The 16258-nt window shown below is 34.6% G+C and overlaps 2 protein-coding genes across 3 annotated transcripts; one reads left to right on the forward strand and one right to left on the reverse strand.

The window, feature by feature from the left end:
- Nucleotides 1–4079: 4079 nt before the first annotated feature.
- LOC125816566 (protein STICHEL) lies at nt 4080–10558 on the forward strand. Of its 2 annotated transcripts, none has more exons than XM_049496181.1 (6): nt 4080–6539; nt 6644–6857; nt 7574–8092; nt 8759–9482; nt 10105–10177; nt 10261–10558. In XM_049496181.1, the coding sequence occupies exons 1-6, from the start codon at nt 4359–4361 to the stop codon at nt 10360–10362; spliced, it is 3813 nt and encodes a 1270-aa protein (XP_049352138.1). In that variant the 5' UTR covers nt 4080–4358; the 3' UTR covers nt 10363–10558. The 2 variants fall into 2 exon arrangements, with proteins under 2 accessions (XP_049352138.1, XP_049352137.1); XM_049496180.1 differs by having other exon boundaries at nt 4082–6539; nt 6644–6860.
- A 464-nt stretch (nt 10559–11022) lies between these two features.
- On the reverse strand, nt 11023–16190 carry LOC125816569 (2-C-methyl-D-erythritol 4-phosphate cytidylyltransferase, chloroplastic). The gene is made up of 11 exons (XM_049496184.1): nt 15892–16190; nt 15723–15800; nt 15437–15492; nt 14768–14847; nt 14523–14605; nt 13671–13748; nt 13360–13428; nt 12352–12420; nt 12234–12280; nt 11287–11377; nt 11023–11177 (listed from the first exon to the last, which is right to left on the reverse strand). The coding sequence occupies exons 1-11, from the start codon at nt 16102–16104 to the stop codon at nt 11118–11120; spliced, it is 924 nt and encodes a 307-aa protein (XP_049352141.1). The 5' UTR covers nt 16105–16190; the 3' UTR covers nt 11023–11117.
- Between the last annotated feature and the right edge of the window lie 68 nt (nt 16191–16258).

A 16258-nucleotide genomic window follows, 5' to 3' on the forward strand; every position in this document is an offset into this window, starting at 1 on the left:
AGTGTTTGTTTCTTGACTTAATACATTAATGATGCAAATACCAAGAGATTTACACTTAAAACTATGAATTTCTAAGTTGTAGATGGGGATTAATTTTTGAATAATGACTAAATTAATTAATTGAGAAGAAGTTATCCATATGCTAAGAACATGTTAGTGAAATGATTAACGAATAGGACATTAAAACAGTGCATGTGGCAATTGTTTGCAGGCTACTAATTAACGTGTTTTTAAAGAAATCGATAGTAATTAAATTATCTCTTCTACATGTCTTAAGACAGATCTTTGTATAACCCCAACATTTGACTAATGGATCCATTACATGCTTAATTTTTTTTGATTAATCTAATCTGATCCCGTTTAAATTGATAAATTTAATTTTTAGATAATTAAAATGAGGACATTTTGAAAATGGACGTGATTAGAAGAGGGTGTTTAAATGAATTAGAAAAATGCTATCCATTTCCCTTTCCTCGAACCGAGGAGGGGTCGATAACAAATTTAAAATTTAGAATCAAGAAAATTTTATATTTTATGTATACATCAATTTTTCACGTACAGGAGAGATAAACGCAATATTGTCTAGTTTAGATCCATTAATGGGAGGGAATTTTATTTTTTTTGTGCACAAAGCACATGCTTTGGCAATAGAAAATGAAGATTATTATTAGGGTAAAGTGTTGATTAATACTATTTTGTCATTTGAATAATAATACTATATATTTGCATATATTTGACCAAACAGTATAGTTTGAAGATTTGGATCTTGACAAATAGAAAAATAAAGTTGTGTGTTGATGGATGAGGACTTGCTGTTTTAGTAATCGACAGAGAGGTCCCTCATAAAATAAATACAAACACGCCTAGCCCACTTTTGTTAGTTAGTGTTTTTCTTTTCAAATCGTAATGTTTCGATCAGCCTATAACGACTTTTGATAATATGAAATGAGGTAATACGTGTTTAAGTATGATAATTAAATAATCAAAATTTGTATTATGCATTTATTGGCATGATGTAATTTTCAAAGGAAATGAATCTGGTTAATGAGGAGATAAATTTTTACTTATATTCACTAATTATGTTATGAAATAAGTGTTTAAAATTAACCTAAATAAACCCCATGATGCCTTGTCCTAACAAACTTTAATTACATGTTCCTCAATGATTTATTGGCAATAGAAAAGTAGACACTTTTATAATAAATGCTATCATGATTTTACTGCCTTATTTGGTTTACAACTCATAGTAATTAATTGAATATAGTACCTTTAATTTATTTCTTTTTATTTTTATAAAAAAAATTTCACACGGTTTTCTTTATTATCATTTAGGATAATCATCTCCACCAATCATGTAATGTGAATTTATTTCCTTCTTAACTAAATTCTGCCAATGATGTGAAAAAAGCCAAATTCCTAGCCGTGATATTCTTGATTGATTCTACCACACACAAAAATATGGAAATTAAATGTGTGTTCGGTACGGAGGAAAATATTTTTAAGAAAAAAAATATTTTGAGTTTTTCATGCTTGATAGGTAAAACTTTTTAAAAAATATTTTCTCAAGAAAAAAATAAGTTTCTTAAAAATAAGAAAAAAGATTTTCGAAGAAGAAAAAATAAGTTCCACAAGTGACATGTTGACCTTTAACACGCCTCGTCCCATGAGCCCCACCCTATCTTCACTATCCATAATATTTGTCTAGATTATATACACATATTTTTTGCTTATGTAGACGAAAAATTATATTCTTCACACCAAAGTCCAAACACACCTTAAATGAATATACATTCATGATTCATTTGGCAAGAAAATAAATAAAAATAAATGATAATTTTGATTTCTTTCTTTTAATCACAAAAAGAAGGAAACTAAATCAGGAAAATACTTTCACTATTTTCACGAGAAATTTAATGGATTCTTTAATTTTGGAAAACGTAGTAAACAAACTTGGATAACCTTTGAAATGGGTGTCAAAATTGTATACCTAATGATTATAATAGTATATTTTCCTTATTTATACACATCTATTTTGTGGTCCAAAGAATTCATTGATTACATGCGTATATAATTGAATATTTTTTCTGCTTTTAATTTTGAAATTAAATTCCATACATTAAAAAAATAAATAAAGAATGATATAATAAAGTTGGAAACTACAATTCCTATTGGGAGAGATAAATCCATTGGGAACAAGAAAAAAAAATAAAAAATGTTGAAATACAGGATCTATCACATCAAAATAATTAGATATTATAGTAATATTTTATTCAATAAATGAAAAGAAGGAAAAAATATAGTATATATTTTGAAGTGTGATATATTTTTATTTGGACCTACATTTAGGCTACTGTTTCAGTATAGTCTGAAAACTGAACAGGCATTTGACTCTATTGCACAGATTATCATCCATATGGACCAATTCATCAATAATTCCACTACCTTACAAATACCCAAAATGGGAGGGAAAATATAAGAATATAAAAGGCCACAAAAATCTAGATTTTTTTTTTTTTTTTAATGATTGAGAAATTTTTATAAAGTCTATATTTTAAGGTATTAAATATAGTTCACTTGATAAAAATTTAGAGTTCTTATTATTCTTTTATTTCATTTTATGTGCTTTAGTTTGATTAGCATAAAGTTTAAAACGGTGAGAATTTTTTTTGAATTTTATTTTACATATCAAAAATATTTCTTGATTTTTTGCGGACTTAACAATTAACATACCATGCCATGTTTTTTATTCATATAAAAGAGAGAGTTATTAAGAATAAAATAAACAATATAATTAGAAACTCACCACATATAAAAAAAAAAGTTGAAATCATGTGCCCCTAATCAATGCACATTTTATTCATTTCTAAAACTACAATTAGCCATATTTTTCTCACTCTCTTACTTTTAAAATAGAAATATACAATGATATATATTATTTTTTTACCATTTTGAGATGTTTTAAAATACTTGATAGTACTATTTAAATTAAATGCAACATATATAGTTTTCAAAAATTAAAAAATTAAAGTTTACTGAATTATTCAATTGTTTGATAGTTTATTCATCAAACTAAATATTTTGACAAATATGTTTATATTTTGTTCCACTAACATTAATTTTAATACAATATACAAATGTGAGTACCACTATCATTAATATCATACGAAAAGTACTCAATTTTAATTCTGTATTCACGCAAACATTATTATATGAACCAACACAGATGAAAATAATAAATTCTCATAAAAAACTAAAGGGATGTACACCAAAAAAAATAATACTGAAGTGGGATTTAAAAGTCTTTTAAGAAAACCAGAGCCAGAACATCTTTTAGAAAATGTACACAACTTTTATCATCTAAAGGAAAAAAAATATGACAATCAAAAGAACAATAATGCTATTGAGAGGAATCTTATTAGCTCGGTTGATTGGCAATATGAACTTTTAGCGTGCAAGAAGAGTTCAATTCCCACATTATAATCTTCTCTTCATTTCCCCTACCCCATTTTTTTTTAAAACAACCTTAAATTGGAGTGTTTAACAACTAATCACCATTTTAAGAATGTTATGGTTGTTTGGTTGAGAACAAGTACTAAAGTATAAATGGTGGGATAAATAATCACATGACAGCCTAATACCTCTAATCAACCGCAGAATAAAATAGTTTTGCATTCTATTCCTGAAATTATTATACCTTATATCTCACATCAAACGAGTGCAGAAACCAAAATGAAGTAAAGTTTAGTGCTTTACTTGCATTAGAAAACAAAGTATATGTACTTAAAAAGACTAAAACAAGAGTCAAGAGTCTAATTTAGACAGTAACAAAAAGGACAATAACAAAAAGCAGCAAAAATCAAGAAGCCCACAAAAAACAATGAGATTCTTTATTACAAATTGATTCTTGAAAAATCTCTAAATTATATCTTAGGCGGGTTTGGAGGGAAATTTCTCTGTTTCATTTTGTTTTCTTCGATTTCTACGAATTTTTTTACTTCTTCTTCCACTGGCTACTACTGACTCTTGCCATTTTCATAAACTTAATAGCCAGTTTAACCTTAACCCTAGACCCTATTTTCCAACATTAACTCACTTGTCTGTACATTTTTCTTCATTTCAGCTTCATTCTTCCCATACCCATCTCCTCTTTTCAAAGGCCAAATTCATTGCTATCACACTTTATTAAGAAAAAAAGTCATTTTTGTCAGATCTGAGTATACCTCTTTCTTCTTCATTTCACTTAGATATGGTCCCTGTCTTCTTTTTTTGAGTACAATGGGGTGTTATAAATGAACCTTTTTTGGCATTTCACTTATTTTCTTGAACTTTACTATACTCACTTTGAATAAAAATACAGTATGTCATCGGAAAAGTTCAGCCGTGGTGGCAATAGTGGGGTTATTGGGAATGGCTTTGATCCAAGTAATCTTCATTTGAAAAAAGAATTAACCCAAATCAAGAAAGCTGCTAAAGTATTGAGAGATCCAGGGACCAGTTCCTCTTGGCGTTCACCACTTAACTCTGCTAGATCTGTAGCTGCAGCAGAAGCACGCAAGCATCATTATTTTCATCATCATAAGGGTAGTAATCCTACTAAGCATCAAGTTAGTGGCTCTCTTGATGCTAAAGGAAATATCTTTGAGCAAGTTGATAGAAATGGTGCCACTGGAAATAATGGGAAAGAGAAAAAAGTGTTTCTTTATAATTGGAGGTCACAAAAGTCTGAGAGTGAAAGGAGTAGAAAACTAGGTGATGAGGAAGATATTGGAAATGGCAATGATGATGGGTCTTCTTCAACTCCAGAGGAGAGTGTGGAGGATAGTTTGAGCGATGCGCGGCATGGTGGCAATGATTCCAAGAGTGATACTTATGCAAGTGATAGGTATGCTTCAACGATTTTAAAGTGTAAAGATACAAACTTTATGCCATCTATTAGACGTAACATGAAGAAAAAATCAAGTAGAAGTAATTATTCTAGTGCTGTTTTAAAACATCATAGTGAAAAGTTGCAGTTGCAGCAACAAATTGTTCCTAGTAGGATTTCTAGAAGAGCGTCGGAGGGTTTAGGTACAGGGAGGGATGATTCCACGAGTTTGGTTGATCAATCTGATGATACAGAGGATTATTGTAATTCTGAGGATATAAGGAGGATTTCTGCAGCTTCACCATTGCTTGCGAAGCTTAGGAATAGGAATCGGGCTTATTGGTCATCTAAGTTGAGAAATAGTGGGAGGGAGGATTCGTCTTATACATATAGCACCCCTGCATTGTCTACAAGTTCTTTCAACAGATATGCTATTCGAAATCCAAGTACTGTTGGGTCATGGGATGCCACAACGGCTTCTCTCAATGATGGGGATGATGAGGTGGATGATCAGCTTGATTTGCCTGGTCGACAGGGATGTGGGATTCCTTGTTGGTCCAGGAGGTCAACACCAAAATATAGGGGTGGGGGTGGGAGTTGTTATTCACCATCCTTTTCTGATACTTTGAGGAGGAAAGGAAGTAGCATTTTGTGTGGAAGTCAAACTATGTATCAAAGAAGAAGCCGCGGATCATCTTTAGGTTGCACCAAGAGGAGACACAGTTCGAGGAATGGTGCTCAAGGCCTCATTCCATTGCTAACTAATGGTGATGGACAAGGACTATCGTCAATGGGAACTGGACACAGTGATGATGAGCTCTCCACAAACTTTGGGGAACTTGATCTCGAGGCATTGAGTAGGTTGGATGGGAAGAGGTGGTCTACTAGCTGCAGAAGTCAAGATGGACTAGAGCTGGTGGCACTGAAGGGAGAAGATGGAGAGGAAGGCTCCCCGGAAAATATCAGAAGCCTGAGCCAGAAGTACAGGCCAATGTTTTTCGAGGAATTAATTGGGCAGAACATTGTTGTTCAGTCCTTAGTGAATGCAATCTCCAGGGGACGAATTGCCCCTGTTTATCTTTTCCAGGGCCCACGAGGGACTGGAAAGACATCAACAGCAAGGATTTTCACTGCTGCTTTAAATTGCCTTGCTACAGAAGAAACTAAACCCTGTGGTGTCTGCAGAGAATGTGCAGATTTCATGTCGGGGAAATGTAAGAATCTTAGAGAAGTTGATGGGACGAACAAAAAAGGAATTGATAAAGTTAAATATCTTCTGAAGAATCTGGCAGCGAGTCAGCAATCATCTTCAGGATTCAAGGTTTTTGTTGTTGATGAATGTCACTTGCTGCCTTCAAAGACATGGCTAGCATTCCTGAAGTTCCTTGAAGAACCACCACCAAGAGTTGTTTTCATATTTATAACTACTGATCTTGACAATGTGCCGCGTGCTGTATTGTCTCGGTGTCAGAAGTACCTCTTCAATAAAATTAGGGATGGTGATATTGTGCTCAGATTAAAGAAGATTTCTTCTGACGAGGATTTGGATGTGGAGCCAGAAGCATTAGATTTGATTGCTTTAAATGCAGATGGATCACTTCGAGATGCAGAAACTATGTTAGACCAGCTCAGTTTGTTGGGGAAACGAATCACTACTTCTTTGGTAAATGATCTGGTGAGTTTGATGTGTTTGTTTACACCTTTTCATGCTAATTTCTTCCTTTTATTTTTCCATTCATTGCATGAAACCGTTTTCTTGATATTTCTTTCGTTCCCTAGATTGGTGTGGTTTCAGATGAGAAGCTACTGGAACTTTTGGAGCTAGCCATGTCATCAGACACTGCAGAAACAGTGAAAAGAGCCCGGGAATTGTTGGATTCAGGTGTTGATCCAATAGTTTTGATGTCTCAATTGGCTACTCTCATCATGGATATAATTGCTGGAACTCATCCAATAGTTGATGCAAAGCAAACTGATATCTCTGGCGGTAAAAGTTGTAAGTAGCATATGTTCACCCTTAGATTCTGCCCTTTCTGTTTGAGCTTCGACTTATATTGTGCAAAAGACACTAGATTTATGCTTCTGATTGCAATTTCAGTATCTCAAAACCTATCAAATTTTGCCTTACCTTAGCCAACCATGTGAAAACTTTCATTGGCCTGTCTAATTAACTGAGTAGCAATGCCAAAAGGGTACCTTATAAAAGATTTTGGAAAAAAGAGGAGCCACTTTGTCCATTTTCCTAGTTTGAAAAATCGAATAGTGACTTACTTTTGCCATATTTATTTAATTTATTCAGTATCTAGATGAATCGAATGAGTTGAATATGCTACTCCCTCCATTTCATTCGCGGAATAATTTAGGAGAGTTTAGAGATTGAGGAATTACTTCGATTTACTATGTAGTCTTAGAAGAAAAGCATCGAAGCAGTTGCTGAAATCAGCCTGTGAAATTGATTGAGAGGAAAAGGTTACATGTCAGTCGTGTAGAATATGGTTATTTTACACACTTGTTCAAACATCTTAAGATGTTCCCTAACTTCTTGAGACATTGAAAATACAAATGTGAACTTCAAATATGGCATGCTTAATAGGAAGGTAATGTAACTTCATGTGGAAAAAAAAGATGTTTTTTTTCCTAGGTTATCAGATTTTCACTTGTGACTTCTTTTTCAAATACTCTCTAAAATTGCTTGGATTCACCTGTCAGTGAACGAGACAGAACTGGATAGATTGAAGCATGCACTAAAGCTTCTTTCTGAGGCAGAGAAACAATTAAGGGTTTCAAGTGAACGTTCGACTTGGTTTACAGCAACCCTGCTGCAGTTGGGTTCTGCGACTTCACTAGATCGAACTCATTCAGGAAGCAGTCACAGGCTGAGTTCTAAGACAACAGAGGAAGACCCTTCTAGTACATCTAGAGAAGCTATATCCCTGAGGCAGAGAACTGATATTCACCATGCACCATGTAAGTCAGGTTCTCCTTCATCTTTTGCAAAAGCCAACCGTCGAAACTCAGCAAGTAGAGAATTGACACTTTCATCAATGAATGGGGAGGCATTAGGTGGTCCACATAATGACACTAAGGACAGCAAGACTTCATCTAGGTGCCCCAACACAAACGTGTTGGATGATATCTGGATCAGATGCATTGATAAATGCCACTCCAACACTTTGAAGCAATTGCTTCATACTTGTGGAACACTTCTGTCGATCTCTGAAGTTGAAGGTAAATTTCTCTTGCTCCATAATTATAGGACTGAATTAGGTCTTCTGGTTCTCTTTTGATCTTCAGCTCTCACAATTGTTGAACAGTTGAATTAATAAGGAATACACAATATTTGAACTGCATTGTGTTAACTTGAAGCTGAACCCGAATCTTTACAGAATTTAGTTACAGTTAGAGGAAACTTGGGATGAGAGTGGACACTTATATTGACTTGTTTCTGCTTGCTGCACAGAATGTCATATAGTATGTTAATCCAATTCTTAAAGTATAAAGCTATTGAAGGCGGAGCAAAAAACTCTTTAAGACTCAAGTTGGTAATATTTGAGACTTAAGGCTGCTAGGTATAGAATCTAGTCAAATTAAACTTTTTGATGTTGAACTAATTAAAATCGGATACAAAGACCTAGATAGCTTTGTCTCTCAGATGCTAATAGGTATCTTACCATTGATCAGCATCAGTTAGGTCAAAATAGAGTGCCTCTAATTTCAAGGAAAGGAAAAAGAACAAGGTTAAGTTCCAACTTTTTTCTATTTCTGTCTCTTACAATGAGGAAATCTACTTGTGGGTTCACTAAGAATGGTGATGCAAACTACTCATTCAACTTACACAATACTGTGGAAAGCTGCTGCATATGACTAATCAATTGTTTGGACCTATTGTCTCAGGTGGTTTTGTTGCTCATATTGCCTTTCGTGATAGCAAGGTTAAATTGAGAGCAGAGAGGTTTCTTAGCAGTATCACGAATTCATTTGAAACTATTTTACGGAGCAATGTAGAGGTTAGACTTGTTCTCCTACCGGATGGGGAGACATCTGATGACAGTGGAAAGCCAATTACATTGATCAATTCTGGAGGTTTGAAACAGATGGGTTCGCAAAATAATATGGTGAAGAGGGAAACAGCAGTTTGCTCAAATCAGGATCTGCTGCAGGTATCAAGAGGAAGCTTTAATGATTCTGAAAGCAAGATGGTTGAAACTTTTGAGTCAGCAAGTGGAAATGCTGGAACGAGTAGTTCTAAAGAGAGAATCTCAGAAATTCCAGTGCAGAGAATAGAATCCATCATACGTGAGCAGAGGTTAGAAACAGCATGGTTACAAGCAATGGAGAAAGGCACTCCTGGATCAATGAGTCGCCTGAAACCTGAGAGGAACCAAGTCCTGCCACAAGATGGTCTTTATCATAACAACCAACTAGAACCAATTAATTCGAGGGAACTGTCCTCCCAGCATTGGCATGATGATCTAAATGAGGAAGTTAGAAGTCTTAAGATGATTGACGGAAAGGCTGTTCAGAAGGATCAGACCAGTAAAAAGGGTGACAGTTATCCCATTTCACCAAGTTTGTTGCATAATGGCATATATGCCAGTAATTTCAGCAAAGAGAGCATGTAAGTTCTTGCACTTATCTTTTCATAAGTTATCTCAGTATACACTAAGTTAACACATGTCAACACTTAGCACAGTATATTTCTCCTGATTCAATGACAACTTTTTGTGGTTTGCTTTAGATATAGATGAGCTCTTGCTGAGAGATTCTAATTTCCAGCGAAAGAATCAATAAATTAAAATTGTTCAGATACTCTAACTTGTCAGGAGGTTGCAACCATCTGAGAAGTATATTTTTTGTTGGAGACATCTTATTTATCCCTAATTCCGAAAACCAGAAAGATAGACGCTGCTTAGTGATTCAGCATCTTGTTCTTATTTATCAATATTTAACAACTGGTAGTAGATTATATTTGCAATATTCTCAGGTACCTTTATTCTATATGGAGTCTTACTATTAGTTTTAACTCAATTGTTTGATCCTTGGTTATCTAACGATAATAACTCATTGCTATACCCACCCCCATCTTCTGCTTCAAATGAATACATATGTCATGTGTTGTATACTAACAATGCAAGCCATATCCATTTGCTTGTTGCTTCCTAGAGAGTTAGCTCTACAATTGGCAGGTTTCCTTCTTCTTTTTTTCCGCATCTTTAACTCTCTGTTTGGCTTGTCTACAGGGGTTATGAATCAGGATCAGGAGCTGGGGGTTGTTTCTGTTGGAACAACACCAGACCCCAAAGAAGGGGAAAGGTATGTTTTTTGGACAATCTGTAACTAATTTGTTTCTATAATCAGACAACTAAAGGCATACCTGACATTTTAAATACTAACAGGTTAAACAAGGGACTCCTGTGAGACCACCTAAAGGCGGGCGGTTCTTATGGTTTGGGGAGTGTGCAAAACCAAGGAGAACAGAGAGTAGATTGAGAAGATAGCAATGAAGCTCCAGATATAAGAATGCTAATTTTCTTTTAGTTGGTCTTTCTGTATTTATTCCATCTGCTGGGGCCATTCTATTCTTTCATGGATATCAAGCTCATTAAAGGATTATGTAAAGTTATTACTCAGGGCATCTGAAATTTCTTGTAGTCCAGTCAGTTCAGTGAAATTAATAAAAGGTCAATTAGGGAACATTTCTCTCTTGCCATTGAGTACATCTTTATTACCATCTGTCCATGCCTTGTTGCACTAATAATCCAGATTTCTCTAGCAATTTTTTTCCCTATAGGGTAAACTAAAATCCCAAGAACAAAAATATAGCTGTAACTTTAGCATTTCTGCTGGTGCCAAATAGAAAACCATTTTCTACTTCAAGCTTGTAACTTCATAACAAGCCAATTTTCATCACATGCACGCTTTTGTCAAAGTCTCATCCATGAGCTGAGACCTTGGAAAGAATGTAACTTTCTTTTGCCAAAAAGTTTACAAGACTCAAAATTTTCTGACAACTCTGTGAAAGGGTAACTTCACCTATTCAAAATACAAATTTCCAGGGAAATATAACGCTTTTGTCAAAGTCTCATCCATGAGCTGAGACCTTGGAAAGAATGTAACTTTCTTTTGCCAAAAAGTTTACCAGACTCAAAATTTTCTGAGAACTCTGTGGAAGGATAACTTCACCTATTCAAAATACAAAGTTCCAGGGAAATATAATGTTTGAAAAAATATAAGCCTAAGAAAATTGAAAACCCTAAGATTCTTCAATGTTCAATATTCTTTCTGCAAGAAGCAAATCATCGGGTGTTGTAACCTGCAAATCATAACAACGTTTGTATATATTCACATCCACAAGAAGCTTAACATGCAGTAGCAGAGGATACTACTATGAGCCAAAAAGACAATAAGGTTTAATCGACTACCTTTATGTTAGTGTAAGAGCCTTCAGTAATATATACTGGATGTTTAAGGTGCTCCACTATTGATACATCATCTGTTACTTCAAGTCCTTCCCTAAAAGACCACATGAAACACAAAATAAGCAGGGCTAATATTTGTTTATATCCTCCGTTTTTCTTTTTCCTTTTCAGTTTGCCCCATTAATTCATCTTTCTTCCATTTAATGGAGATAAAGAATGGCAGATGGATGAGCTGACACTTTTTCTTTTCTTTTCAAGTTTCCTAACCCTTTACTTTCTCTTGGACTTCATTATATTCTCAATTCATCAAGTTTATTTTGGTCTAGAGTTTGGTGTTTTTGAAAGGAAAGTGACCTAGAACTAGTCTTACCCTCATGCTAGGTGAGAGACCTACTTGTTACTCAAGCGAAAACCAACAATGGACTTTGGTCCATCATAGTTGAGGAGGTTATGGGTGTATTTTGAAAGGTCCAGAGATAAGTGCAACAAACTCAACTGGAGGGTGATGGGGGAAGTATCCATATATTATCCAAATTAAAAAGGTGTCTTTAAGATAAAAATGTAGTACAATTTTGTTCTTTAAATAACTGTGGTGTCCTTGACAGGAAAAGAAAAAGAAAATGTCGCACTATCTTCAATCAAGTAACAGTATCAAAGGCCCTATTCAAGACATCCAAGTCTTGAGAACTAATTTGTTTCTAACCCCACTTGGCCCAGGCTTATCATCTCTAACCTAGAAAAGAAATTTGAAATATCATGCAGCCTAAATTAAATGACATGGTTCAAACTGCCTGTCATTCTCATGCTTTTCGACAATAAAAGTTATGCTTCTTTGCATAATCATGGTAAAATTATTGGACAACATACTAGACATTGAAAACTCTAATAAAGAAGCACGAGCTTATTGAATATTGAAAGTCAAATTTTGTTAGAGACGTGAATAAGACTACCTGTTGACAAGCTCGAAACCCTTCTTAAGCAACTCAGGCTTGATTATCTGTGCCAGACAAAATTGTTTAACGGTCTCTGCAAATGCAGTAGAGCTTCTAAAAGAGAAAGGCTTACTACCTGAGGTGTCTGCATTTCCCAAAGTGTTTTCCTGTCAAGAGTTTTCACAACGAAAGATTCACTGTTTGCCTGCACCAGAATTGACATGAAAATTATTAGACCTATCAGAACCAAGTAAAAGTGATATAATATAAGGAGGAAGACCTTATGTGTGACTAAAAATAAGATGCTTTATCAACATTCCTGTCAACAGTTTTACATTCATGTCAGTCAGGTCAAATATGGAGGAGCAAGATAGAGGGCTATATTTAAATTTCCTAGCAAATGCCTTGATTTTATCTGACTATCATATTTAAAGCACGGATAATGAGGGTCCTGGGTCTTATAAAACGTGGTCTTACTTTTCATATTATATAACTAAATAAGTATGCATTTTATCTCCCTCCAAACGTTTAGTAGAGCTATAATATAATACCTACGTTAATTTCTGTCAACAAGAGAAAATTAAGGGAGAAATAGTACTAGACAGCAACTTTTTTTTTTTCAAACTGTCTAGACAGCAACTTTAGGACAGCCTGAAATACTTCTTATTAGACAAATATCAAACAGATATAACCATACGGTAATAATAGGGATAATGCATACTAGTTAATAATAAAAGTGAATCTTTTGACCAAAATTGAGACTTATTAGTATCATGCTACAACTTAGAAGCACCTGAAATGCGTTTAGGAGATTATGCTATATCGATATAGATGAAATAGAACATAGGTAACACGCCATCCTAATAGTTCCACAGTAAAAGCCTAGAGCAATTAGCCTGCCAAGATTGAAAAAAGAGCAAGTCTCATAGTAGATTGTCCTTCCTTGTCCGGGAGTTGCTTTCGAAATTTAAGTTGGTGTCTCTAACAGGCAACTATAAGCTTGAATATCTACTTACAAAAAAGCTACAAAAAACTCAGAACATGCTTCAATTTGCTACCATTTCATTCTCTCACTGGAGATGGTCAGCCACCTGAAGCTTCATATTTTAATATCAATCAGATACTAACAATAATTAAGAGCTACCTCTTTGATTGTGGCTTTGGCAGGAACGCCAAGAACTGCTGCTCCAACCAGCCAACCATCCTTCAGGACCTGCAGAGAAGATTCTTGAAAAAGAGTAAAGGAAGATTTGTCCTTCAGAATCTTAAACATATATATGGCCTTTATAAAATGTCAACGATCTGCATATTATGTGATGCAGAATTAAAGATATAGAAGATGGAAATCTCCAGAATTCATGTTATATTTGGCAGCAGTACTTCCCACAATACCAGAAAGTGCTTGCCAAAATCAAGGGACTAAAGGAGGAGGAGGAGATTATGTAATGATCAAACCTTTTCTACATCTTCAGTTTGTACAAGAGGTCTTGCAGAGTCATGTATGCATGCAAGTTTGGCGTTTGAATCAACTTCCTGGCATGCAAAGCATCAACACTTTCTAAAAATCACAATCACTACTGAGAAATACCTTGGCCATAACATTTTCTTACTGCATAACATAATAACAACACAAATCTAAACAATATGTGGAACGAGATAAGATGAAGATATTTCACAAGTTCATCTTTAACTATGGAGTGAATGCAAGACTTTTGACCTGAAATTTAACTGAACCAACATAACTCAAGATCACATGTTAACATCCATATCACCAAAGAAAGATGAAATGCAATGGAAAAGGTAACTCTTGTGTTTAAGATTTTAGCCACTTGTTGTTCTCCCTAAAAAGTCAAACATTTCAATAGCATTTGGAATGAGATCAACATACCACTCCTATTCAGATTTGGAAAAGAGACAAAAGAATCTTAAGGCCAAAAACTGAGCAGCGAGGACCGATCACATAAAAGCCTAACACTTTTAGCACCTCAGACGAGACCAAATTAAACAGGAATAACTAGATAACTAGTTAATAACTTTTGCTTCATGAACTATTCTGTATGAAATCAGCAATAGAAGCCAAGTTTGCAGGACATCAGTCCAGTACTCCGTCCCAAAAGTTGATCTACTAAGTATAATCAATCATGATAGGACTGAATATCTGGCTAGCTACATATTCTGGAGAATGAAGGCTGAAAAAGGGCCCTTGGTAAAATATAGAAAAATTAAGTTCTCAAACATAACCAACTTTGTTTTTTGAAAATTGTCAGTGTTAAACCTATACAATTTGAGATAGCATACAGCACGTACCTGAAGTCCGCTGTATACAGAATCTTGTCTTTCCTTCCCAGGCAATGCAAATTTTAAGTCGACTTGGATATACTCTTTGGCATCTACAAAATAAACGAAGAATTCTTATATAATTACCTTAGTGTCTGCACAAATTCCTATAGCTATTGCAATCGGAATAAAGAAGGTAAGTGCACGTTCATTTCTTTCTTGGACATTTTTCTATTGGCTGCACACACACACTAAAAGACATTTGAACTCCATACCTTCAAAAATGTCTTGATAAGAAGGATCACATACAACAATGATTTCCTTCACCTGAGGCATCTTGGAGAAAGTGTAGAAACTGCAACATTCCAATAAATTGTCACCACAAAGTCAAATATGTGATTGAGCTGGTTGAGTAGTTACAAAAGATTCCTCTCCAAACTGTGTTCTCACCACTGTTAAATTTCTACATTAAATGGATTTAGTTTTTGCGGTGCCCAATTCTTGTGTAAAATAAACATGGGGTACTTAGTTTGGTAGTCTAACAGAACAGAAAACTTTCTGAGAATTGAAAGACAGAACTCAATAGTATCAGTGTTCAAGACTTGCACTAGTCCAGTTTAGTTGGTATAAATGACCATCTGTCTTCTGATTTACCCATCTTGACTTGCACCAATTCACACACAGATTATGTCAAATATCAAACCAACTCAATTGAAAGAAAGAGGTCCTGCTAATGACTACTGATTTTGTGGCGTTATTAGCTAAATGGTCCTTCGATATATTCATCTATTGCCAACGTGAATTCGTGCAAACTTTACTATTTCTCGCCACAGCATAAATTTCAGAAGTATCAAGATGTAACTTATGTCTACTGTCTAGCACTAGGAAATTTGTCATAGATAGGTTTAGTCATAATTGAATCAAGTTGACCAGTTTTACTTTACCTGTACAATGCAATTGGCTGGCCTAGAAGTGGAAGATACTGCTTTGGCATGCTTGCCTATTCCAACAAAATATAACAACAACATCATCTCACAGAAGAAAGTTTTAACACAGTAGATATTGAAGATATGGGAATAAAAGATGCAAAGAATTGAAAACAGAACAGTTTTTAGCAACATTGTGCATCAAATTGTAGATGAACTAAACAACACAATCAATGAAGATAGAATTACAAGTAATAGGAAACAACAAGATAAGTTATTTCCCTCTTCAACTCATATTACTTACGCCCATTCTTTTCCCCTTTCCTCCAGCAAGAAGAATCACAGAAACACTTTTCTCCTCCACCACCACTACATCTGAACCCTGAAGATATAAAAATGCCAATTTTCAAGATTCAATTTTTCACTAAAAAAATAAAAGATTTTTTTCTTAATTACATCACATGACACATAACCTTGTTAAGATTTTCTGAGGTGGAAGAACAAGAAATCTTGAAAAGACCCCTTCTTGGGTCACCATGACTATAGGTTCTTCTGCAAGTATTCTTTACAAAGTTGGTGGGAAAAAGTGAGATAGAAGGGAATACATTCTTGGGTATACGAGAATTACTTGCCAAGAACATTGGAGAGGAAGAAGAAAGGATGATACCCAATTGAAGAGTAGACATGTTGTTGTACTTTACTCCCTCAGTTCAAAGAGAGAAGACTGGAAAGGGTGTAAAATAGAGGAGTTGATCCTTCAAATTGAATGAAGACAAAAAGGTCTCTTATGAAGTTCATACTAGGAAAATGCACAAAATGGTCTCTTATGTTTGTGGTATT

The sequence above is a fragment of the Solanum verrucosum genome, unplaced genomic scaffold (genome assembly GCF_900185275.1).
Source record: "Solanum verrucosum unplaced genomic scaffold, falcon-dt-bn FXZP01000261.1, whole genome shotgun sequence".
NCBI classification, from domain to species: domain Eukaryota; kingdom Viridiplantae; phylum Streptophyta; class Magnoliopsida; order Solanales; family Solanaceae; genus Solanum; species Solanum verrucosum.

Bases quoted from the DNA above. Each gene is read 5' to 3' on its own strand.
- LOC125816566 (XM_049496180.1), top strand. From the start codon at position 4,359: ATGTCATCGGAAAAGTTCAGCCGTGGTGGCAATAGTGGGGTTATTGGG. The intron at 6,861-7,573 runs GTAAGTAGCATA...TTCACCTGTCAG, and splicing joins TATCTCTGGCGGTAAAAGTT to TGAACGAGACAGAACTGGAT. The intron at 8,093-8,758 runs GTAAATTTCTCT...CTATTGTCTCAG, and splicing joins GTCGATCTCTGAAGTTGAAG to GTGGTTTTGTTGCTCATATT.
- LOC125816569 (XM_049496184.1), bottom strand. From the start codon at position 16,104: ATGTCTACTCTTCAATTGGGTATCATCCTTTCTTCTTCCTCTCCAATG. The intron at 12,421-13,359 runs GTAGCTCTTAAT...ATTCTGGTGCAG, and splicing joins CCAAAGCCACAATCAAAGAG to GCAAACAGTGAATCTTTCGT. The intron at 11,378-12,233 runs GTAGTCTTATTC...GTGGTCTTTTAG, and splicing joins GGTTTCGAGCTTGTCAACAG to GGAAGGACTTGAAGTAACAG.